The sequence below is a fragment of the Bidens hawaiensis genome, unplaced genomic scaffold (genome assembly GCF_021521415.1).
Source record: "Bidens hawaiensis isolate Kalapana, Puna unplaced genomic scaffold, B.hawaiensis_p1.1 tig00001032_1, whole genome shotgun sequence".
NCBI lineage: Eukaryota > Viridiplantae > Streptophyta > Magnoliopsida > Asterales > Asteraceae > Bidens > Bidens hawaiensis.
In genome coordinates, this window is record NW_027491060.1 from 3,454,622 (window position 1) to 3,480,639 (window position 26,018).

The 26,018-nt window shown below is 36.0% G+C and overlaps 4 protein-coding genes and 1 pseudogene across 4 annotated transcripts; all 5 read left to right on the forward strand.

The window, feature by feature from the left end:
- Positions 1–2,435: 2,435 nt before the first annotated feature.
- On the forward strand, positions 2,436–6,311 carry LOC143555237 (gamma-tubulin complex component 3-like). Its single transcript, XM_077044827.1, has 2 exons — positions 2,436–4,883; positions 5,851–6,311. The coding sequence occupies exons 1-2, from the start codon at positions 2,776–2,778 to the stop codon at positions 6,113–6,115; spliced, it is 2,373 nt and encodes a 790-aa protein (XP_076900942.1). The 5' UTR covers positions 2,436–2,775; the 3' UTR covers positions 6,116–6,311.
- A 239-nt stretch (positions 6,312–6,550) lies between these two features.
- LOC143553689 (flavonol sulfotransferase-like pseudogene) lies at positions 6,551–7,736 on the forward strand (annotated as a pseudogene).
- Positions 7,737–10,310: 2,574 nt separating this feature from the next.
- On the forward strand, positions 10,311–10,793 carry LOC143556132 (VQ motif-containing protein 17-like). The gene has a single exon (XM_077045548.1). The coding sequence runs from the start codon at positions 10,311–10,313 to the stop codon at positions 10,791–10,793; it is 483 nt and encodes a 160-aa protein (XP_076901663.1).
- A 3,179-nt stretch (positions 10,794–13,972) lies between these two features.
- LOC143553699 (VQ motif-containing protein 17-like) lies at positions 13,973–14,722 on the forward strand. Its single transcript, XM_077043636.1, has one exon. It carries the CDS (start codon positions 14,227–14,229, stop codon positions 14,704–14,706), a length of 480 nt encoding a protein of 159 aa, XP_076899751.1. The 5' UTR covers positions 13,973–14,226; the 3' UTR covers positions 14,707–14,722.
- Positions 14,723–19,593: 4,871 nt separating this feature from the next.
- On the forward strand, positions 19,594–20,441 carry LOC143556139 (uncharacterized). The gene is made up of 2 exons (XM_077045552.1): positions 19,594–20,212; positions 20,275–20,441. The coding sequence occupies exons 1-2, from the start codon at positions 19,594–19,596 to the stop codon at positions 20,439–20,441; spliced, it is 786 nt and encodes a 261-aa protein (XP_076901667.1).
- Positions 20,442–26,018: the final 5,577 nt, after the last annotated feature.

Below are 26,018 nucleotides of genomic sequence, written 5' to 3' on the forward strand. Positions count from 1 at the left end.
CGTGAAAATAAAAAAAACTATTCGTCGTCATCTTCGCCTTCGTCACCTTCGCCCTCTTCGTCGTCGTCGTCGTCTTCGCCATCGTCGTCGTTGTCTTCATCATCGTCTTCATTGTTGCCCTCGTTTTGATCATCGTTTTCACCATGCAAAGGCCGATACATCCAAAGATGTTGGATCAAATCCTCCTTTAGTGCGTTATGTATCTCTCTTGACCGCACGGAATCCGAGTTTTCGAGTCTTTGCTCCATACTTGCCGGAGTCCGTGGTGGATCCGGGTCCGGTATGAAAGTTGGGCATATTGCTCTTCCCTCGTCCTCGATGATCATGTTATGCATTATGATACACGCATACATAACACATTTCATTCTTTCTAAAGTCCACAGACGACAAGGATTTTTAACAAAATGTCATCGTTGTTGAAGAATACCAAAAAACCTCTCGATATCCTTTCTCGCAGACTCTTGCACTTTCTTAAAATACTGTCTTTTTTCATCCATCGGGTCTCTGAATGTTTTAACGATTATTGCATACTCTGGATATATTCCATCACCCAGATAGTACCCATGATGGTAGAAGTTATTGTTAGCCCAAAACGAAGCGACGGGAACGGTCCCAGATATGTAACTCTCCATCACAGGAGACTGCTCTAAGACGGCTATGTCATTCTTGGAACCTGGAACACCAAAGAATGCCGAACAAATCCGAAGATCGTATGAAGCAATCGCTTGAAGGCTGACCGTTGGTCCCTTTTGGTCACCTCGTGTGAATTGACCTCGCCATGCAGTTGGATAATTAGCTCATTCCCAATGCATGCAATCTACACTCCCTATCATGCTGGGGAAACCATGCACCCTTGTATGTGCCTCGTAAAGACGTTGTAGATCGTTCCAGTTGGGCTCTCACAGATAATGTGGTCCATATAGTTTCAATATTCCTATATTTTACACAACTTTTATAAAATAATTGATTAAAGTAAACAAGTGATAAAATTATTTAAAAAAAAACAAACGTACCGTAACAAAAATACTCCAAGGTGTCCCGAGTTATTTTGTCAGCCATCTTTAAATACTCGTCGTTGATGTCGGTCGTGTTTCCGTAGGCGAGCACGCGTACGGCTGACGTAACCTTCTGAGTAGCCGTGAAACCTAGCGTCCCTCGACCGTCAGGCTTTTGCTGAAAGTAATCAAACTCACGCTCCAAATCATTGGTGATGCGCATAAATATATTTTTAGATGTTGTAAAACACACCAGAGAAAATCAAGTATTAAGGGTTTCAATCGAAGTTTATTATCACGGAATCAAGAAAACGAAACGATTACAACTGAATGAAAACAGAAAGTTACAATGAACTGAACTTACTAAGAAACCCTAATCTTCCCCTATTAATCCCCAATTTCAGTTGTTAACGACTGTTAATAAACTTACTCCAGAAATTTACATAACCAGTCCTCCAACTTTTAAGACTAGTTATATTGTTGCAGAAATATAACAACTACTAAAACTTAAAGTTTCAGCCTCTGTATTAAAAACCAACACAAACAGTAGACCAAACTAACTTGCATTAACATGATTTGTCTTTAAATCTCCAACATTAGACATCCGAAAATAACGCCTAAAGGTCTTCGGGTTCTTGTATCTCGGTGAGTCGCAGAAGTAATCCGTCATCAACCGGTTGTTGGCTTCGGTATGATCTCGCTCGATATATGCTCTTTTTGAAACCGGGGGGGGGGGGTGGAGAGCTAATCGCACTCGTAACGGAACTCGTATACTTTGTCGCGAGCATAATCGCACTTGTAACCGCCTGTTTCTCCGCCACGTCCTCGGCTTCTTGGTCGGGCCCAAGTAACTGTTTATATATAGATGGAGAATCCATTTATATAGTGAATTTTGTGAGAAATTATAGAGTTGAAAGAGAATTATTATAAATTTGATGAGTTTTGATTGAGGATGAAATGGTTTAATATATAGGAAACAAATTTTTTTTATTCTCCAACGATTGAATGCAACGGTTCTATCTTTGAAAGTTGTGCAAATTGTAGCGTTGTAAGTAAAACGCAACAAAAAAAATACAAAACGCGGAGGGGGGGGGGGGGTGTAACCCCCCGCGTTATCCTCCACAACGCCGACCAAAACGTTCCATTACGGACGGTCTTATACAAATAAATTTTATTGTAAAACAATATAAATAACTAATACCAGAATAATTATTATCACACTATATTATTTTTTATAAAATAATTACACTAGTTGAAAACTATAATTACACTACATTATTTGTATGTTTAATAGATTATTTATATCAGATCCCACATTTTTCTTAAACCACAATTTACAAAATTACCTATGGAGTCAAATATTTAGTAAACCGCGCATCTAAACCTTTAGAATGAGACAAAGTTGTTGCACCTTAAGTAGACTCGGGCCGAGTATCTTCTAAAATGTATAGAAGGTGCATGCCTCCAACTAGAAGCAAGACGAGTCAAACTGGTCGAAGTTGGTAGTTAATGCTTCTTTCTACACACACAGAAATTCAATTCCGTTTAATGAAACCGGTTCATGTTCACCCAGAGAAATGATCAGATTTGAAACAAGGTTTTAATAGACGCCGGTTCTTTTTACCGGGTTCAAACTGGTTTCAAAGTACAGAATTACATAACATTTTTTAACACTACTGTTAAGATTTAACCAAACCGGTTCGAATCGGGTTCTTTTTTGTTGAAGTACAAGTGTACAACCCAAACAAATTCCCCCTCTCTCCGACCACCGCAGTCGCCAATGGAATCCGACCACCGCGTCGGAGATCTAGTCCGGCAACTCCTCCACCATTTACAACCCAACACAAACCCTAACCCCGAAGATATCAACTACGCCATTCGCATATTATCCAGCCGAATGACACCATCAACACTCGCCGACGAACCCACCATTGCCAACTCCATCAAAACCCGTTTAGCCAAACAAGACAAGTTATCCGACGCCTTAACTTTCACAGATCTTTACTCCAGATTCGCTTCTAAATCCGGACCCGGTAGCGTTATTAATAAGCAGGCCGTTCTTTATTTGCTCAAAATTATCTCCGACGATCGGATTACAAACCCTAAATTGCCGTCAATTGGACCTGAAATTAGAGATTGGTTTAGTTCAAACAGGTTGAAAAATGGTGGGATTTTGAATATAGTTAGAAACCCTAATGATACGAACAATGTTGATTTTGGGGGTTTTGCTAGGTTAGTGTTAGAGGAGAATGACGTGTCGGAGAATGAATTAGTGAGTGATGTGTTGTCTGTTTGTCAAGGAATTGATGGGAGGTATGTGAAGTTTGATGATAATATCGATTCGTTTGTTTTATTGAAATCTATTAAGGTCCCGAGAGGTAGTAGAATTATGGTACATAAGCTCTGTGAGCTTGGATGGTTGTTTCGAAAGGTGGATCGACATGTTTGCGATAATATGTCGGGATTAGTTGCTAAATCATTTCGTGTGGCTTTGCAAGATGAGCTTGTGGAGTACCATAAGTTGTTAAAAGTTCTTCGATCACAGTCTCTGAACCCGATCCCGTTATTGGGATTTGGTTCAGAGAGTGTGAGCTCGAAGGGGTATTTGTCTCTGAGGAGACTTGCGGTCTGGTTGGTTGAACCGACGGTTAAGATGAGACGAATGGCGGTTATTGTGGACAGTTGTAAGAATCTCAAGGGTGGGGAAATAGCTGGAACGATTCATTTGCATGCACAACATGGAGACCGTCTGTCTCATGATTTAATGAAACGGTTGCTTTTTAAGGTTTCGTCTCCCGTGTATGAAATGGTGAGGCGTTGGGTTATAGAAGGTGATCTTCAAGATCTACACTCGGAGTTCTTTATATCTGAACAGTCTGTTGAACGTGAGTATCTATGGAGAGACGGTTATCGGATTAATTATCGTATGCTTCCATCTTTTATACCGAAATCGCTTGCTAATCGTATATTAAGAACAGGCAAGTCGATTAATTTTCTTAAAGTTTGTTGTTCGGATCATAGTACGACTGATTTAACAAATCATGGTGAAGCTAATGCACTCGAATCATTGGTTGCCGAAGCTGAAAAGAGAATAGATAAGCATTTAATGCACACTATTTTCACTCGCTATAAGTTTAAGGATCACTGTCTAGCGATTAAACGTTATATATTATTAGGGCAAGGTGATTTTGTCCAATATCTTATGGAAATTGTGGGGCCCGTACTCTCGGAGCCGGCTAAAACAATAAGCAAAATTCATCTATCTGGATTACTAGAAAAGGCCATTCTGTCATCCGGTGCACAATATGATGATCGTGATGTTCTAGATAGATTAAAGGTTAAGATGATGCCACACAGGGGTAATGACACAGGGTGGGATGTGTTCCGTTTGGATTATGCAGTTCAAGTTCCCCTAAATACTGTATTTACAGAGTCCATAATGAGCAGTTATTTGAAAATCTTTAGTTTTTTGTGGAAGATTAGAAGGGTAGAATATTCTATTCTTGGTGCTTGGAAGACCATGAAACCGAATGTAATCGGTTCCCATGTTTTCACCAAGTTTCCAAAGGCGGTGGGTTCGCAGATAATTTTGACATCAAGAAAATGTCATGTTATTTGGGATGAAATGAACAATTTTGTTATGAATTTGCAGTCGTATGTAATGTTTGAAGTGTTGGAGGTGACGTGGTCTACATTTTGTGACGAAATGGAGGCGGTTAAAGATCTTGACGATCTTATTGCTGCTCATGAGAAATATCTTGCGACAATTATTGAGAAGTCGCTTCTTGGAGAAAATTCCGAAAATCTTTACAAGAACTTGTTAAAGTTGTTTGATGTTATATCGCAGTTTACCAGTGTTGCGGATCGGCTTTATGAATTCAGAACAAGGTATTTGTACTTTTTCAATATCATTGTTTAAGGTAGTGGTGTGCATGGGTCGGTTTTGGGTTTAAACGGATTACGGATCCAAATCCGAAAATTCGTTGTTTTTCTGAAAGCCCTCGGTTTTGTTTTTTTCGCTTTATCATTTGAGCTTGAAATTTGAGATTAATTCTTTTTGTTAGTTAATTATTAATTGATTATTTTATATTTGGGCTAAAGTATTTGGTTAACAGTATATTTTAAATTATTATAAAATATTTAAAAGTCAAAATTATAAATGAAAATCCATTAACTCGGTTTAATTAGTTTTTGTCTCGGTTTTAATTACATGCAAAACCGAAAAATTCGCCTTTTGAGGTTTTGAACAGTGCTCAATTTTGGTTTATTGATTTTATCCTTTGGGCTTGAAACTTTTGGTTCGACAAAATATTTGGCCCAAAATAATGAAAGTAGGTCTAAAAAATTCGGGCTTAAATCCTTTTGTTAGTTAATAATTGATTAATTATTATAGTTTGGGCTAAAACATTTAGGTAAAACTATTTCTTAAATTCTCAATGAAGTACTTAAAAGTCAAAATAAAAAATGATAATCTATAAATTCGGTTTCATTAGTTGGGTTTTTTCTGTTTTGAATACATGCAGAACTGAAACTGAACCGAATACTTAGTTTGTTTTTGTTTCGGTTCGGGTTTTTTTTGGTTTCGTGCACACTAGATGGGAATTTTGACCAGTTTGTTTACTTATGAACGACCTGAGTTATGTTTCTTTTTAACGGATCAAAATAAAATTAAAAAATGGCCTAATATGAAAAAGGTCAAAATGTCAAATGGGATGTAGAAAGTCACTGAATGGGTACTACAAATGCATAAAACCTCGTAAATCGTTTTATTTTCCAAACATAAGTATTACTGATTTACTGAAATAGTATAGATTTTGTAATCATATTAAAAACACTATTTATTTATAATGTTCAGAAATACTACTACAAGTGAGACCAAAAAAACCAAGACTTCTAAAAGCAAAGACTTGGAAACTGACTCTTGGCTTAAAGACGGAAGAAAGGCTGTAACGCAACGCGCAACCGAGTTTCTTAATATTGTGGGACAAGATTTAGACGCGGTTTCAAAAGAATACTCCTCTGTTTTAAAGGGGTTCATAACTCAATTGCCTAAACATGTTGATTTGAAGTTCCTTATGTTTCGGCTAGACTTTACCGAGTTTTATAGGTTGGCAACTTAGCTTTAGTGAAGTTTACGTAGCAAGTAAACTAGTTTAGATGTTTTAGGAATAGGAATCTAGTGGTATAGCAATTTGGTTCATTTTTCATTTCATTTGTAAATCACTCTTGGCTTTAAATAGTGCGCCTCATGTGTGTGTGTCGATTTGGAAAACGCTTCGGGGCCTTGAGACTTGACTTCATGTGCATGTGGTCATGTTTGGTAGGTGATATATAAAACAGGCTAAGTGATGTAGGTATTATGATAGTTATAGCTGGTAAACTGGGTCGGTCGAGTGGGTATAAGAGATGTGGCTTTTGGTTATGCAGAAAGCCCTTGCCCTGGCTTTTATAACCAAACGCTCGGGCCGCTTTTATAACAAAGGCTGTACAATAAGGATAAAAGAATATAACATTTTTTAATTAAAACTATATAGTTTTTAAGGTGATGGGTTCAAATCGTTACAAGTGCAAGGTTTACTCGATTTTGTGGTGGAAATTGCATTTTAAAGAAAAATAGAAATATGTTTCTAGATTCCTGTATCCAATATAAATATTATAACTTTGCTCTATAAAATAAGTCATCAGCAAGCACACCATCCACACCAAACTAGCAAGAACTTCTTAAATCACCATGAAAGAATTCTTTAGAACACTCCCCAGATATAAATGTAGCTGGTCAAAAGGCAGATTGATCATGTACTACTATCAAGGCTTTTGGAACGTCCGCGAGTACCACGAAGGAGCCATTACGGCTCAACAACGGTTCATGAAGGCTCGGCCAAGTGATGTCTTAATCTGCAGTTTTCCCAAAACCGGAACAACTTGGCTAAAGGCCTTGGCTTTCACCATCTCAACCCGAACCACATTCGACGAATCCTCTGGTCCTTTGTTGACTAAATTACCCCATGACTGCATCCCTTTCCTAGAGAAGCACCGTGATCAAATCCAAGACAATGCCATTGTCCCACTAGTGGCCACACACCTTCCTTACACCTCATTACCCGAATCATACCGCGATTCAAACTGCAAGATTGTTTACATATACCGTAACATAAAAGATGTCATCGTTTCATACTACCATTACATGCGTGAAATGGTAAAGTTGCCCATGGAAGACGCGCCGTTTGAAGAGGCAGTTGATGAGTTTGCTAAGGGTATTTCATATTATGGACCATATTGGGATCATATTTTGGGATACTTGAAAGCTTACACAGAAAGACCAGACACAATACTTTTCTTGAAATATGAAGATATGAAAAGAAACCCTACATGCAATGTGAAGAAACTTGCTGAGTTCATCGGGTATCCGTTTTCGATTGAGGAAGTTGAAGCAGGAGTGGTTGAAAACATTGTGAAGCTGTGTAGTTTTGAGAACCTGAGAAACCTAAAAGTGAACCAAAGTGGAAAGCATTATTTGACTGATAGTATTGCTGTTGATAACAGTGTTTATTTCAGGAAAGCTAAAGATGGAGATTGGAAGAACTACTTTAGTGAAGAGATGAAAGAGAAGATAGACAAATTGGTGGATCAGAAAATGAGAGGAACTGGTTTAACTCTGAAATGAAGTGACATGCATGTTCTTGATTCATCTTTTGTTTATTATATTGGTTTATGTTTGTTATCATCTTTTATGTTCTGTGTCTTTTGAGTTTGTTAAAGATGTTGTTGTTACATTGAAGTGATCTTCTAGGAGATTCTAAAATTAAGAGTAAGCTAATTATGTTAAAGACATGAAAGGATGGAGGATTAATATGCCAGGTCACATGTGGTTGATGATTGCATGCTTTCTTGTCTTCATTGACTGTTCATTTTTGACATTTGTTGGTCACAAATATTGTAAACTTTTGATCAGTGAGGTTTGCAGGTTACACGTAGTGTTTGTTGATTCCAGATATACTACAAATTAAAAAGTAATATTGGTTTTAAATAATTTTAATTATTATCTTATGGTTGCTGCATCGGTATCGGTTTCAACTAAAGAAATGGGTAGTGATAGTCTCACTTTTTAACATGTTTGTTTCCAACAATCCACGACTAACGGAAGCATAACTCCATTAGTCTCTGGTCGCCGCAAAATTATTTTCGGCTAGAATTTTTTTTCGTCGGAAAACTTTACATTTTCATCCTAAACGTCTTTGAAACCTTAGATCTGACACTTAGGAACCTTCTTTTAAGTAAAATCCTCAATTATTAAGGTCGCTGGAACACTGGATGGTAGTCGCTGGAGAAAATGTTTTCGGTCGGAAAACTCCTTTTTCAGGTGGTATGGGCCCACCGGACTTTTGTCTTCACTTAGGAGAGGAACAATGGTTGTGTTTGATCAGACATATCTCATGTTATTGTTGTCTTTGTTCTCTTTCCCTCAAGATCAAAGAATGTGGCGGTGCTTTAGGAGACACGACGTTATATGTGTATTTTTCCCATCACATTTCTGGTCGCAAAATGGTCGTTATAGAGAAATTGCGACTGTTTAGCGACCGGAAGTTGGTTGCTAATACCTACTTTTTTAGTAGTATGAATAATGAATCTACAAATTGTGACCGTTAAAATAAAGAATGTCCATATATATATATATTTAAGGTTTACAAAATGATGGTCAATAACAGAAGTTAGTGGAAATATAGGATTAAAGTTGGAAATGTAGGATTACAGTTAAAGACCTTTAGAGAAGCAAACACTTTAGCTAGACTCTATATTATATCTGTATATTATCTTATGATGTATCTATCACTTGCAATTGTCTTCCATTAATTCAACTTGTATGTTGTTTTATAATGTTGTATCTGTACTTATTGTTACTCTTTCATGACATATTTACTAGCTAGTGGTAGATTTCTATTTTTGTAGTTTTAAAATATTAGTAGCACACTAGCACTATTTATTTTTGTATGCTATATTTAATGCATGTATTTTTATATACTAGCCAGGTGCCCGCGTTATGCAGCGGAGTACGTGTGCAAACCCGATGACGGTGCGTTCGTAACTCGAAATTGGACGCGTAACACGTGCAAATCCAGTACGTGTGTAACTGACAGTTGAACACGCATAACCGGCACCTGAATGAATGCTTGTTACATACATTAAACATGTTTAACCGACATCATTGTGTAACTCACGTTGATTACTTGTGCGTTACGCGGTGTTGGGCGCTTACCAAGGTTGGGTAATGCTCGTTACGTGTGTTGGACACGTGTTTATCGTGTATGGTACGTGTAAACAATGTCATCACGGAACTGATGCCTAAAATGACAACAATCTCAAATGAATCGATTTTCAAACCAACCCGTTTTGACCCGAAACCCATCAGGACCAGAAATCGTTTTAACTCGAAACCCGTTTCGACCCGATACCCTTTTGACATGACCCCTTTCGACATGAACATCCTGACCCAAACCAAATTAACCAACTTTTGTATTGACATGTTCCGACTCTAATTCATTTTGACCCATGATTCGAACCGCTCGACCTAACTCATTGTCGTTACAAACCGGCAATCACGCAAATGTTATTTTTTTAAATTAATAAACTCTAGCAATATCATACTCAAATTAAAGAGAATAAAATGTTCGTTTTTATAGAATAATTTTCTTAAAAAAATATTAACATGTGAAAAAGTTATGAACGTTTAAAAGTCGTGGTGTTAGTTTATTTTAAATAAGGGATAGATTTGTAACTATTCTATAAATTAACATAATTTTATTAAAGTTAGAGGACTAAAATTGAAACTATTATGTAAGAAACTAAAGTAACCTACATGTTATGCTATAAAGACAACATTACCCTTAAAATTTATTAAATCTATGCATAGCATGTTGTACAATTAACAACAAGTTAGGTTACTCTTAAAATTTAAAAGGTCCCTAACTCATGCTTTATATATAGTAGAGATAACTAATGTATCATTGAAAACCGTCTTTTGAGATAGAGATATGGATGGTATATTTACTTGGTATAGTTTTACGTAGTTTGATGTCGTTGTGGATGTTGTTTGCGGGTCACTCTCTTTATGGTTTCTTTTTTCCTTTTAAGATCTTTTCAATCGTCTCATAAAGTCACGATACATTAAACAAATCCATCACTTTCACTTCATTAAATAATATTTGAAGTAAGAAAACCCTATAAACTATTCATAGTCTTCCAACTTTCTTCTTCACAGCAACTTACACCATCTCCACTTTCCTACCACTCCCTAAAAACACACACCTAATGTGTTCTATGGAAGACAAGATGATCAGCAAGAAACACAGATGTTCTCCAGCCACAAAGCCACTCTTCACCATGAACCAAGACTCTCGAACCATCTCGAAAATCAAGCCCAAAATCCGCATAATTCACATATTTGCGCCCGAGATCATCAAAACAGACGTTGCAAATTTCCGGGAACTTGTTCAAAGTCTCACAGGAAAACCAACCCAAAAGAAAACAAGAAAAGAAACCCATAAAAGATTAACATTTTCGCCCACGGCTGGATCAAAGATCAAAGGGGAAGACGAGATATGGGTTGGAGCGAATTCAGGTGGCGGGTTCTTGGGTGGGTTTGGTGATCTTGATAATGATGGGTTCATGCAAGAGTTTAGCCATCATAACCATGCGTTTGCACCAGTTTTATCGAATCTTGATACATCGGCCACTTTGGTTGATTCTCATTTAGGGTTTACTTTTGGGGCATCACCACCTAATTTGCCGACCAACCGATGATTTCTTTACATTTTTGTTTTGGAATTCAGGTTTATTTATCGTATCCAGTCTTGATTCATGTCTATCTCTTGATTCAGCTGATGGTAAACAAATCTTTTCCTTTTTAATCATGAGAATCGATAGCGGCAAGCTTATGGACCCTGTCAATAACATACTACCCAATAGAATCAATAAATTACATTTTGTACTAGACAGATGACCTTCAAGAGATCATGTAGCCAGCCATTTATAGGTTTCAGGTCTTGTTTCGAACAAGATTTGTATAAAGTCACTATATGTGAAGGATACATGCTACCTGAGAAGGTATTTGTTTTGTGGATATTTATCTTTGAAGGAGTTGTTTTGTCATTATCAAGTTTGTAAGTCGTACAAGTAATGAGCTATATATAGAAATGTATATTTTCTGCATAAGACCTAGAAACACTATCTAAAATGTTATTCCCGTTTTTTTTTTCTTTCTTCATTAATTTTGAGAGTTTATTTGTTGAAAATAAATATTCAAATGTATAACTATAATGTTGGTGCTATCCTTAAATACTAGCTACTAAATGAATATTGGTATGTAGAATTAGAGATAATAAGTTAACTTTTATCTTTAAAATCAACCTTAACCTGAAGATTGATCGATATGATCGACTAACTCAGCGTATGCGGTAAAATCATTGACCGACAACTTGAACATGCAGCAAAATTTGTACCGATAGAAATTTCCATGGGTATGCGGACAAACTTTTGTGATAGATTAGAGTTTTTCATGGTAATTATAAATATAGGTTTAAAGTTTTATTTTGTTTAACAAAAGCATATAAAGACTATCTTTCATGGGTGCTATCACGCCTCATGAACACGCCTCATAACTCGATCGGTTCTCTTAATGCATCTACTTCCATCGTAGCATCGCCACTCACGAGGTTAAAATTCAATCTCAAAGCACATGCGTTTTTGTATATCTGAATTTCGTCAATGTTTGCTTGCTTAAAATCTCAAATAGGTCATCCTATTTATATTTACAATACGATTAGTCAAATGATTTCTTAATCGGTATGCATCTGATTTAGACACAAGGCTTGATCATCAAATCATATACACTTAATGCATCATTTACACGTATATATATCACATATGGTTTTTGGCGAGGCATTAGCAATACCAGGAATGCAAAATCTTACTATTTAAAAAAATAAACATTTATGATCAACTTTAGCAACTGATTTGCGAAGGAAATCACATTGGTCTCAAATGTGGCTACTTCTATCTGTCCTCAAAACGACACAGTATGGAATTACCCACAGAGATTTTTGTCACAACATTTTCAGTCACAACTATTTACGACAGAAAAAATAGTCGACAATACTCAGTTTTCTAGTAATTATTTATTGACATATTGTCCATGTTTTTTTTTTGTTTTTTTTATTATTTTTTTTTAAAATGTGTTTTCATATGTAGACATGGCAAAATTTGTTGCAAAAACATTAATCAAGATGAACAAATCACACAATCAATTGAATTGCAAATGGATCGAATTTACTACAAACGAACATTATATCTATTTATGCATTGTATTTGGTAGTGATGAAGCGACGAATTGATTACACGCATCAGTTCAATCTAAGCCCTAAAACGACATCATCTTTATCATATCAAGTTTGATGTTTACACCTTTGACCCTTCTAATTACATAAATATTAAACAATATTCTAAATATAGTTTCACACTGACATATCTTACTCTAAATTTTACAAGTGAAGATTAATATCTAACATTATTATTGCACAGACGTTAATATTAAAGATCACGATGAACAAATCAAACAGTAAGTTAAATTGCAAAATGATCGAATCTACCGTCATTGAACATCATACCTATTCATGCATTGTGTTCAGTTGTGATAGTTGTGATGAACCGACATAGCGATTAGCTGCATTGGTTCAATCTAGCCCTAAAATGACATCATCTTGACTATTAAAGTTAAGGTATGTTTATACTTTATTTGAATGTCTCCTAGTATGACTATTATTCACTATTGCAAGCTAATTTTGACCAAGTGATGATTTGACAAAGTAAGTGATCAAGATTTTGAGTTTTTATCTAACTTTGACTTTTACTGTTATATTCATAGGCAATGGTTATACACACACCCTATTTTAATATTCATACACCCTTTTAACACACTACAAAGGGTGTATGAATAACACATCCCTATTCATATATACTGAACTGATTTTTGACCAAATTAAGTGTTAAGTTTGACTGGGTCTAACTTTTAGTACTAAGGTTAGAAACTGTCTTTATTGGGTATGGAGTTGTAAGCTAATGTAGAAAGTATATATGTTTAAAATGCTCGATAGTGACAAATTTCTTACTACAGATTAGTTTAGATAAATATAATCCTGACTCATTTAAATATAGATTGAGAGGTGGCTAGGTCAATCTCAAAAGAAACATGAAAAAGAGATCATATATTCATATCTATCTATTATTTTTCTTTAGTTGTATGTTTACGTACCTCTTGTTTTAAATTAGTTTCCTAGTTCTTGTAGTTTATGTTTCATAGGGTTATAAGTCTGTTCGTTTATTTTGAGTTTGTAACCAGAAAACCTTTTCAAGATTAATAAAGTTTCTTTTGAGTATAAATCCAATTGTTCACAAATAATTGGTATCAGAGCGCTCTCTTGGGTGAACAAGAAAGGCGTGAGACGACTAAAGTTGGCATTAGTGATCTCTCGGTAACTGCCATAGGTAATTGTTTCAAGTAAGATTAAGTATATTGTCATCAAGGGAGGCTCGGAGGGTGTGCGGGCCGCATCATCGACCGGGGCACTAATCATAGTTTCGGGGCACAATTTTTTTATACATATTACATATATATGTTTTTTGGTGTCAAAATTAAGGTTATTTGCAACGGTTTATGAGATAATTATATGCTCAGAATGGTTTTGCTTATAATAAATCGGTCAAGAAAAGTTTTATCTCACGGGCCTTTTTATTTTGGCTCGGCCGAGGTATTTAAATTCTCGGGGACGGCCCTGATTGTCATTTTCTTGCAACTGTTTCCAATCGTAACAACCTTCCCATCATAACAAGCATTGCCGATGGATTTGACCGTAGATAACACTCTTTGAAGTGATAGTTATGATCACGAAAAGAAAGTATGTATATAGTTTTATACTTGTTGGGATCATGATAAAGTTTTAACATAGTTTGGGTTCCTTATAGATGTTGTTTGCCGGTCACTTTCTTTAAAGTCTGTTTTAGTTTTTAATCTTTTCAAGTCTTTTTATTACATTAAACAAATCCCTCACTTCTTTAATTAAATATTTAACAACAAAGAAAACAATATTATTAATACATTTTTCTTCTTCTAAACCAACTTACACCATCCCCACCTTCTCACCACTCTCTAAAAACACACACAACCACAAACAAAACAACTATGGAAGACACGTTGATCAGCAAGAAACACAGATGTTCTCCAGCCACAAAACCACTCACCATGCACCAAGACTCTCGAACCATCTCCAAAATCAAGCCCAAGATCCGCATAATTCACATATTTGCGCCCGAGATCATCAAAACAGACGTTACAAATTTCTGGGAATTGGTTCAAAGGCTTACAGGAAAACCAACCCAAAAGAAAACAAGAAAAGAAAGCCATAAAAGATTAAGAATTTCGCCCACGGCTGGATCAAAGATCAAAGGGGAAGACGAGATATGGGTGGGAGCCAATTCGGGTGGCGGATTCTTGGGTGGGTTTGGTGATCTTGATAATGATGGGTTCATGCAGGAGTTCAGCCACCATAACCATGGGTTTGCACCAGTTTTACCGAATCTAGATACACCGACAACTTCGGTTAATTCTCATCTGGAGTATTCTTTTGGGGAAAGATCACTCAGTTTGCCGAACAACAGATGATCTCTTTGCGGCTTTCTTTAGGAATTTAGGTTTATTTATCTTATCTTGTATTGATTCAATTAATTATTTGTGTCGGATGTTAATGATCATTAGTTGACTAAATATAACCTCGGTCTACCTCTTGAATAGCTGATGACAAACTAGTCTTTTTTTCTTACAGTCATGAGAACCGTTATCAGAAAACTCATGTGACCCTGTCAATACCATGCTAACAGGATCACGTAAATTGTAGCTTGTACCGGACATGCAGGTGGCCTCCAAGATCTCATGGTAGATAGCCAGTAAAAGAAAAGTTCGAATAGGAGATCGATCGACCTGCTAGATGGAAACAACTGACAAAATAATAAAAAGGATTTGAATTTTGAGCTAGCTACTCATATGTTCAGAACTTGTATATATCTAACAAGATATATATAAGTCTCTGTCTGTAGATTAAGGAAGGATACATGCTAACCGAGAAGGAGTTGTTGTGTCATTATCAAATTCCATTTGTAAGTGTTACAAGTAATGTTCATATTTTCCAAATAAGACTAACAATATCTAAAATGTTATTTTTTTATTTTATTTGTTGTGTGTTTCATTTTGAGAACTTATGTATTTTAAAGTATTATAGAGTATAATTTTAATGTTGGTGTTATCATTAGATAATAAATACACCGTACTATTTACTAAATGGATATTGGTATAAAGTGATAACATAATTACATCTTTGTAATATTCAAGGCTTCATGCTTAAATATGTATATAAGTTTTAAAAAAAAATTGTCGTCAAAAATCAAAAGCATATATAAAGATATAACGGTTTTAACTCTCTTAGAAACCTATAAATGATCCATTTACATATAAAAAATAAGAAATTAATTCAAGGGACATCAATATAAGTTGTTTTAAGAAGACTACTCTACATAGTACATATTGACTTCTAAACACACCATGCAACTCGATTTCTACAATTCCATCGTTTTGTCGTTCATCGGAACCTTAATGCAGCTTCTTCCATCGCAGCCTGGCCACTCCGGAGGTTAATTTTTAATTTCAAAACACATGCATTTATATACATCCGGAGTAAGGTTTGCTTGCTATATATATATACAAATTACAATAAGATTTATCAAATGGTTTCTTAATATTTGTATGCATTTGGTTTAGTGCAAAAGACTTTATCAAATCATCTTCACTTAACCATCTCACTGTTACAAAAATAGGCATTTACAATAAAATTTTGTGAGAGAAAACATTTGCAATTTAAGCGACCGATTTGCAACAGAAATCACATTGATCACAAAAGTATCTACTGCTATTAGTCCGCAAAACGGATGCAATATGGAATTGCCCAAGAGATTTTAGTCACAACATTTTCGGTCAAAGCTATTCAAGATCGAAAATTTAGTCGGCAATGCCCAATTTTCTAATAATGTATATTGTCCATGGTCAGGATTATGAGCTGCCAAGCTGGTTTTGAGTTTTGACAAATTAAGTGATGATTTTGATTATTTTAGCTAACTTTGACTTTTAATGTGATGCTTATTCATATTAACAACTGATTTTGACCAATTAATTGCTTATTTTGACTGGGCCTAACTTTCACTTTTAGGGTTAAACACTGAATTTATTGATTAGGAAAGTGTAAGGTAATCGAGAAAATAAATATGCATTCAATGAACAACAGTGACAATTTTCTTAGACCGTGCGTAGTGGTGCATTTTCCCCAGCCAAACCGCCCCCAAAGTGTCGAAAACACTCCACCCCCTCCCCCCCCCCCCGAGCCTTGGGGTGTTTGGATGTGGGGGCGCTTCCAACATAGCGCCGAATGGGGGACATTTGGTGTTTTTTTTTTGTTTTCTTAATAAAAAATAATGAGGTAATGATTGGGAGGGACATTATCCACTACATATTTTTTGGCAGTGTCTTAAAAACCGGTTCAAATCGGCTGGTTGAATCGGTTAAACCGGATTTTGCACAGTAGGCCGGTATTTTTGACCGGTTTGCTAGAACATCGTACCGACGGTTTTTGTCTAAAATACCGGTTTTTACCGGCAAACCGGTTTTCAGCCCGTGAAATTTTTGATATTTGCGGCCCATATTTTTTCAAAATTACTTTTAACTCAACAATTAACATTTAAACTTGTAAACTTTATAACTATTTTTTTTTAAATTGAGTACTTGTGTATAATTTTTTTAATATGGCTAAACTTTTGAATTATTTTTTGTTACATGAATCATTTAGGTTTGGTTTATTTTTGAATTGAAGTTACATTTATAAAAAATTATAAGGTAAACTATTAAACCGGTTGAACCTCCCGGTATAACCGGCCTCAACCGGTTGTACCATTTTTTATTTTTTAGTCCAATCCGGTACAAGTAAAATACCGGTTTTCAAAAAAATTGTTTTTTGGTGTATAATGACCCTATGGTAACGTGACGTCACATGATGCACAATATCCATAACTATGTTCGTGAATCAAGAAATCAGACTCATAAATTGTTTGAAAGTTGTTGGGTTTAGAATCACTCCTATATATCGACAAGATCAAACAACTCTAGGAATAATTCCTTCAAAGTTTATGTCATTTTCAAAATGAGACATATTGGTTTGTAATTAATATTGAAATGAGGAACCTGATGATAATCGGTTCCTTCTTTTGTTTTCCTTTGAACTTGGCCATCGGTGATTCATTTTATAATTTTTAGGAAACATTGAATTTTTCAATATTAAGTTGCATGTGCAAACTCAGTTTGATTTTTGTCATTTTTTCCTTCAGTTGATTATCATTTAATCAATCTTAACTTTTCTAAACTGCAAACCGTTTAATTTTGTTTAGGTTAATTCCTTGTTGATCTATTCAGCTAAAATATTAGATTAAGAGTATGTTTTTGATATCTTGAAAGTTTTTATTCAATGTACGAAGAACATACATGTTCAGTTACCTGTCAAGTGCATGTTTTGTAGAATTTCCACCTCCCTTTGCCTTTTGAGTTTCAAAAAATAGTAAGCTTATATATGTTGTACATATACAATTTCAGATGAAATCGTATGAATCGTATCCCATACAACTCGGTCAATAAAACAATTTTCATTTTTTTTTATTTCTTTTAATGCTAACAACAAAAGCTGACCATCCATCTGGTTGAGAACTCATAAACGTGTGTTCCAATTTAATCCAGCTGTCACAAAATGCATTCAATTTGATTAACAATAATCAAAGATATTTAACAAAAATTACGAGAAACAAATACAAAAGATTTAAAATTAAATGCTTGAATGGAGACTTTGATAAGATGATCAGATGCAGGTTTATTAACCCTACAACGAAAGAAGATTGAAGACTACATTGTTGATGCTTGTTAGAATAATCGTTTATTCACGGCTCACGGCTCACGGTTTCGGGTCATGTTAGTGTTGTACTATAACTAAATGGGTGACCGGTGACCCGTTAGTTAGAAAAACATATACACAACTCATTGGTTCAGCACGTCAACCGTTTACAACTTTAATACAATTCTTTCACAACCCACCTAACTGTTTACAACCTGTTTAACCCATTTACAATATGATTACGACCAGCCTATCCGTTTGACTTGTTTAGATAATATAAAACTTGGAGCAACACCAACTTGAAGGACCCGAATGATTAATATGAAAAGTATAAGGGTGGTACGGAAGATCTCAAGGGGCGGTTTGATGGATATCCAAAGTTCAGGGACCAAGTTGAATAACTTGGTGTCATAATTATCTTTTACTTATTATTAAATAAATTAGAGGTCTAGTTTATTTGTGATTCCTAGTTTGAGTAGGATTAGGATTGTGGGTGTTATATAAACCCATAATTAATTTTCTTTTGTTAGAGTAGAGAGAGTAGAAAGTATTTTGTTCTTGTTTCTTATTAATGAAAAGAGTCGCATAAACGTTTTATGCAAAATCGTGTTTGTTGTTCTTGATTCACTTGTCTAAGGTTTAACAAGTGATATCAAAGCCTAACGATCCATGCTCGTGTTTCCGTTCAGCGACAAGTCTTGATTACGGTAGTAGTTCCAATCAAAGGCATAAGAGGCCAAGAAACCGATCGAAGGCAAGAAACGGTTCAAGATCGCTACGAGGAGAAGACCGGAGACTACTAGAATATTGATTGAGGGTCATCAGCAGTATCCGAAAGCGAGTAAAGGTCGATATGTAAGGTTTGTTCGATCCAGAAGAAGCCAAGGAAAGTTTTCTTTAATATTTATCTTTTTCGGTTTTATTCTCGTCATCAAGAACGAAGAACCAACAAGATTTTGATTTTGTTTTGTCTTCTTGTGAGAGACGAATTAAATTGCAATTGTGCACAAAAAGTCAAAAACCCATTACTGCCACCATCTTTTATTTGGTTTTTTTATACCAAAAATCGATCAGCGAAAAAAAAAGTCAACACCGATTATTATTAACCGAATTATAGTGATTTATTCGACCATAATATTTAAGGAGGGAAAAGAAAAGGAAGAGAATTAAAAGAGAAAAGAAAGAGAGGCAGAGGAAAATGTGTCACTTTATTTCGTGTTCATGAGTTTAAAGAAAATGGAAAGAAAGGGAAAGAAAATGTAGGAGTTAATAGGCAATTAATGATACAAACACATTTTCTCTCCTAATCTCTCCAATTTGGAAAGATGATTATACACTTATATTTTATAGTATTTTCTCTCCCTTCCCCTCCCCTCCCATCCTTAAAAAATCTCTGGAACATGATTCCTTTATATTTTCTTCTCATTTCCTTCCCCTCCCCTCTTTAAATAAGACTCGGGAACACAGAAGGGAACGGACAAAAATCCACTAGTTTTTTTTATTGAACAACAAATAAAGAATCCGGTCAAAGACAAGAGAGAATTTGATATCGGATCAAAGGTACCGAAATAATGGCAGAGTTACAGATGGTAGGAGGAATCAAGAAACTGAATCAGAGCAACTACAAACAATGGTCGACATGCATCAAGTCGTATTTTCAAGGTCAAGATCTTTGGCAGGTAACGAACGGTACCAAGGCGAGACAACCTGCAAACAATATTAACGGTAGTATCGGGAAGTGGCAGGTGAAAGCGGGTCGTGCGATGTTTATCATCAAGACAATGGTGGATGATGATGTTCTTGATCACATTCAAGATCACAAATACCCAAAGCAAGCGTGGGATACGTTGGAGACCTTATTCACGAAGAAGAACGATGCTCGATTACAACTAGTCGAAGGTGAGTTGATGACGATTTCCCAAGGAGATCTTCCGATCGCACAATATTTTCGCAAAGTTAAGAATCTGTGTCGCGAGATTGGAGAACTCGATCCAGAGTCTCGGGTAAGCGATGCTCGTATGAAGCGGATACTCATCCACGGTTTAAGGCCGGGGTATCATAACTTCGTAACCGCTATTCAAGGGTGGGCGACCCATCCGAGTATTACCGAGTTTGAGAACATTCTTGCTGGACAAGAAGCTTTGGCAAAACAGTTAGCTGGTGTGTCGATTAAAACCGAGAGCGAGCCTTGTATGTCGGGAGAAAGGAGAAGCATCGGTTTAGTAAAAATCATAACCGTTATGGCGAGAAAGGTAAGAGTAAATATCGGGAGAACGAGAAACGTGACCGACCCAAGAAGAGAGAATGGAACCGAAAGGGTCGAGATGACAACTCTGAAGAAGATTCATCGGACGAAGAGAACCGAGACAAGGAATCAAGGTACCAACCAAAACAGTTTCCGTTTAGGTGCCATATGTGACAACTGCCCAATCCGACCCGACCCAGGTACCCGTTTTCGAATCCGATTCTTTTTATGATTTAAAAGTTGATTATTAATCTTTGTAAATTTAACATTTAATAAATTATATATATATATTTTTATATTACTTGCTAATAATAATAATTTCCTTCCCGCCGTCCCGCCCCTTTGCTTAACCCTTGAGCCTGAAACCCCTTTTTCTCCTAACTCTTTGCTTGTCCTTTGGTTCTTCCCGCCTAAGGATGTCTGCGCAGCTCCACGCGCCAGACTCTTTACAAGGAAGCCTGCGTGAAGACCGGTTGTTCCTGCGATACGCGAGGCGAACTGTTCTCGCAGCGCGCTAAGAATTGTAGTTCTTCTCGCAGCGCGCTAAGAACGGTAGTTCTTCCCGCGACGCGCTAAGAATGGTAGTTCTTCCCGCGGCGCGCTAAGGATTTGTAGTTCTTCCCGCGGCGCGCTAGGAATTGTAGTTCTTCTCGCAGCGCGCTAAGAACGGTAGTTCTTCCCGCGACGCGCTAAGGTTGTTCTGTCTGCCTTCGCCCTCGCACGTGCGCTCGAACCTTCTCGCGCTAAACCTTAAGTCTTTTCTCCTGTTAGCCTGATTGCTTTTGAAATATCTTATCTTTTGTTTGAGCTCTTTAGGTCAGTTCCGACATCTGTCCGAAAAGCCACTTTCGGCGCAGCATGCGCACCAATCCTCTTGGTTGACAGAAAAAGTGACTGACATAATCTTTTGAAATCTTCTTTTGCATGCCTTGAACAGTGTTTTATCTGACTCCTCCCATGCTTTGACCTGTAACCTGTCAGCTTTTCCCCATCCCCTGCAGCTGCCGGCATATCTTTGGATATCTTTTGCTTTTGTTTTCTTGTGCTTTATAATATCTTTTGCTTGATTTGTTGAGATCTTTTCCTCTTTTCTAGGGATTGTGTTCCCTAGGGTTTCCCTATATATAATACTATTTTCTTGTTATTTAACACTACACACACAAACACTTAAACCCTCCTCTGCTCTCTTCTCCTTGCCCTCTGCCGTTGTTCCTCAGCCGCCTCCTCTCTCTGCCTTCGTCTTTTCCCTTGTCCTGCCCAGGTTTCCGGTAATATATAATATATAATAATTTGTTAAAGATACATATTACTATGCTAACATATATTCAAGGCATAAAACCAATCGTTAAACCAATAACCTCTTATCTATAGGTTAACTTGTGCTTATTTAAAAGTTGATTCTTGCATTATCTTTCCACACACCTTTTTCAGGTGAGTAATCTCGTACCTAATCCCTTTTTATTTTTAATGTTTTGGGATGTTCATGTGTTCGTACAAACTTGAGTCTTAAACTTGTTTATAAACTTTTGTCGCGCAAAACCCCATGTGTTATGGACGTAGACTTGGCTGTTTATTTGTATGTGTGGATCATTAACCGTCTTGTCGGCCTATTCCGCAGTTTTCATGGATCCATTAGATGAACACGGGAGAACTATCGTTTATGATTTCTCTTTTGTTTACACTTGCACAGTTTTCTTGTTTTTGTGCTCAATTGGGAGCACGGATTGAAATATGAGCTATGATCTAAGGCTTGATCACAATCTGATTACACCCTTGTTGAACACCAGTTATACACATGATGCGCGCAGATATTGTTATCTATTTATATCTATTAAACTTGATTTCTCACCGACACGCAAGTGTTGACGTTCTATTTTAACACATGTTCAGGTTTGCTGTAGCTGTTTCTGGAAGCTTGAGGACACATAGGATGTTTTCTTTTCTTTTGGACCTAGTTTAAAATGTAACAAGACAAGTTTATGTTATTTGAATATTTTGAGTTATGATATGATTTATGTTACTTTATTTCTTGTTCTGCGCGTGCGCAAGGAAATGTATTTATTAAATATTGACACCCAAATAGTGTCGCGAGTAATGAAACAATACGTGGCGCCCCGATGTATAATCCGCCATCGGTCGGGGTGTTACACCATAAATGTGGACAAAAAGGGCATATGGCAAAATACTGTCGAGAACCTAAGGAGGAAGGTAATGCAATTGTTGTTAAAGAAGAAGAACCGTGGGATGTGGAGGCTAATATGGCCGAGGTTCAAGGAAAATACGCAGCTGACACCGAATTCAAACCGAACCTGGTGGATGAATGGTTTGAAGAAGGCTCATGTTGGTGGACAAGTCAGGAAGCAGTGCCAGAGTCGAATCAGTTAAAGGTAACCATGGAATCATCTATTGTTATTTTGAATCTAGACGATGAGGAAATTGTGGTTGAAGAAGAAAATACAGTTGATCAAGACGTAACAATGACAGTAACCAAACAAGACGAGAAAGAAATCGTGTTGGATGAAGTGCACGATGATATAGTTCCATCTCATGTTACGGGTGGGCATGGTGGAATTGAAAACGTTAAAGACCAACAAACCAACAAAATTGACGTTGGACTTTGCATGAGGTTCATGCAAAGTTCGGGTGATTCGAATGAACGAACGAATAAAGGAGTTGAGTTCGAGAGGGAGCATGCATCGAGTGGGGATGGAAGAATTGTTTTGAGTACCATAATAGTTGGTCATAAAGTTAAGAAAGCAAAAGTAGTTTCCAATCTGAAATCTGGTGATGCAGTTTTAAACAATGGTAATCTCGAAACTAAAACAGTTGTAACCAGGAAGAAGAAAACCGCAGGTAGGGTTATGAAGTTGAATCCAAGAATTAAGCTCAAAGAGGTGAGAGCTTTACAAGGTGTGAAGGATCTTGGAGGAACAATGAAAGTTGGTATTGAGAGGGAGTGTCAAACTTGGAGCAACACCAACTTGAAGGACCCGAATGATTAATATGAAAAGTATAATGGTGGTACGGAAGATCTCAATGGGCAGTTTGGTGGAGATTCAAAGTTCAGGGACCAAGTTGAATAACTTGGTGTCATAATTATCTTTTACTTATTATTAAATAAATTAGAGGTCTAGTTTATTTGCGATTCCTAGTTTGAGTAGGATTAGAATTGTGGGTGTTATATAAACCCATAATTAGTGTTCTTTTGCTAGAGTAGAGAGAGTAGAAAGTATTTTGTTCTTGTTTCTTATTAATGAAAAGAGTCGCATAAACGTTTTATGCAAAATCGTGTTTGGTGTTCTTGATTCATTTGTCTAAGGTTTAACAGATATTTAGATAACCGGGTTACCTTGGTCTTGTTTGGGTTACATGGTTTAAGCATGTGCGTGCTAGGGTTGATGTCTTTGACATGTTTCGTGTATGGGTTCTTTAGCGTCAATCGCCAACCCGAAATGAATGCCACCCCTAAATTATACATTACAAACTTCAATATTTGAGTCAAAGAATTATTTAATAGAGAATTTTAATAGTATTGATTTATGTTTTTGTTAGGTAAGGATGGTTATAGGTAGATTTGGGATATCGGCCATTAAAAATGCTTGGTATGATGCAAGCAAAGTTTCTGACAGTGTTCTTGAGGCTTTTACAAAAGTAAGCATTTTACTTGTTAGTTCTTGAGGCTTATACAAGAGTAGGCATTCCAAAATTGCCCTTGGACCTTTTGTAGACTGAGCTAATCAACTCTACATGTTATCTATTTATGATTTTCCGCTGCACCATATTCAAAAGCGGTGGCAAAAACATAATTTGAGACGAAAACTTGATCTTAACAACCCGAAACTTCAAATTTGAATTAGTAACCTTCAATTTATAACACAAAACTTCAATTGATTTATACAAAATTTTAACAATATAAACGAAACTTTTGATTGAAACTAATACCCAAAACCTTGAATTGTGTATATGAAACCTTGAAGGGGAATTACTGGTCCCATTTGGTATTAGAGGCCTAATCGTATGACCAACAGTTGATACCGGTTTTGTCAATTTATCCAGGTTTGTATTACGTAGTGGAAATATTGATTAAAATATTCATTTATAAAATAGAAAATTAAATACCTTTTAATGTTTAGAAGATTTCTTGTTTAAAACAAGATTTACAAGGATTTCGTTTACAAAATGAGCTGAGATAAGCTATCTACTTTTCCTAGGAATCTTCATTTCGTCACGTATCTATCCTTGTTTATATCCTTATTCCCGGTTACCTAAAAATACATGAGCTATATTCTAGTGAATAATGCTGACTTGACTCAAAAATGTTTTTGTAATTTGTTAATACGCAACACCAATAGTGTAACATCATTTTTCATGTTCGTGTATGTTTAATCCGACTGGAATGTAATTTGGAGCTTTCAAAATATTTAAATTTTGTATTTATTAGTACTTAACTTGTTTTAACTTATTTTATATTCTCATAACTTTCAAACTCATCAAACAATGCTTAGAAACTCTTAAAATCGTTTTAAATGGCTAAAAACGCTTTTATGAAACTTCAGGGACTAAAACTGTCAAAAATCAATGTCTGGTAGAAGTCCACCCTAAATCACTAAAATTAAGGTCCAATTAATGTAACAAGATATTATAAACTTGTTCACATTCATTTCTTATTGAGCAAACAAAATCCCTCGATTAATTTACTTGATTTTGTCATTAAAGGCTTATTTGGTTTCCTAATCGAACTATTTTTCCTAATAAAAGAATATGGGGCATTATACTTAATCAAAACATATTACTAAACCCTAAAATAATCTTGAAACTCAGCCCCCAACTCTGAAAAGTTCGTTCATAATGTTTTGTGGTGTTTTCTTTAAAAACTTTCATCTTCCGGTTTAATTTTCAAGCTTCAGGACCCTTTGACTCGTGTTTTCATATTGTTTCGCAATCTTTCCGGGTAAGTTGCCTTCTTGAAAAACGTTGGTTTTTATCTAACTAACAAAAGTGGTTTTTATCTAAGTTACAAAAGCTCTGAATCAATTTTACTGATTGATGGGGTTTTGCCAGTCAATTGCTCTCCGGCCTGTTTTAAGGCGTAATAATCAAAATATTTGACTAACTGATTTCTCTATCTTCTTATCGGAATTAGCTTTCGGGACAACATACTTTTATGTTTGTTTTGTAATTTTGAGTGTATTGGTCAAAACCCAACATCCGACTTGAATTTCGGATTCTGAACAGTACCAGCTCGCTTAAATCGTTAAAATCTCATAACTTGAATTTTATACATTCGTTTGATCTGATTCCAGCGACTATGTTCTCATGTTTAAATATAATTTACTATCTCAAAGTTCCAGGTCTGTTCGTGTATGATAAGTCAGCTCACTTAAGGCTTGGGACTCGTTTAATATCTTTATTTTATCGTTTAACTCGCCTGAATATTAAGGTGAGTAATCACTCCCCTATTTACAGATTTTAAACCTTTTAGGGACCTTATACGTACCTTATAATACTCTTATATATCTTAATTACATCACTTGCAAATCTCAAGTATTGTGTTGTTGATCATTTGAATGTTTATATGCTAGTTGCTTACATGTTCATTTGTTTATTTATCGCATTCGGAGAGGTTCATCATAATTACACTAATTTATGATCATACATCGTCTCATACTCTCAGTAGCCAAAGCCCGATTCGCTAGGCAATGGTCAACCGACGCCCTTACTTTTGTTTATTTGTCTTAGTAGCCAAAGCCC

Bases quoted from the DNA above. Each gene is read 5' to 3' on its own strand.
- LOC143556139 (XM_077045552.1), top strand. From the start codon at position 19,594: ATGGCAGAGTTACAGATGGTAGGAGGAATCAAGAAACTGAATCAGAGC. The intron at 20,213-20,274 runs GTATGTCGGGAG...ATGGCGAGAAAG, and splicing joins TAAAACCGAGAGCGAGCCTT to GTAAGAGTAAATATCGGGAG.
- LOC143555237 (XM_077044827.1), top strand. From the start codon at position 2,776: ATGGAATCCGACCACCGCGTCGGAGATCTAGTCCGGCAACTCCTCCAC. The intron at 4,884-5,850 runs GTATTTGTACTT...TATAATGTTCAG, and splicing joins CTTTATGAATTCAGAACAAG to AAATACTACTACAAGTGAGA.
- LOC143556132 (XM_077045548.1), top strand. From the start codon at position 10,311: ATGGAAGACAAGATGATCAGCAAGAAACACAGATGTTCTCCAGCCACA.
- LOC143553699 (XM_077043636.1), top strand. From the start codon at position 14,227: ATGGAAGACACGTTGATCAGCAAGAAACACAGATGTTCTCCAGCCACA.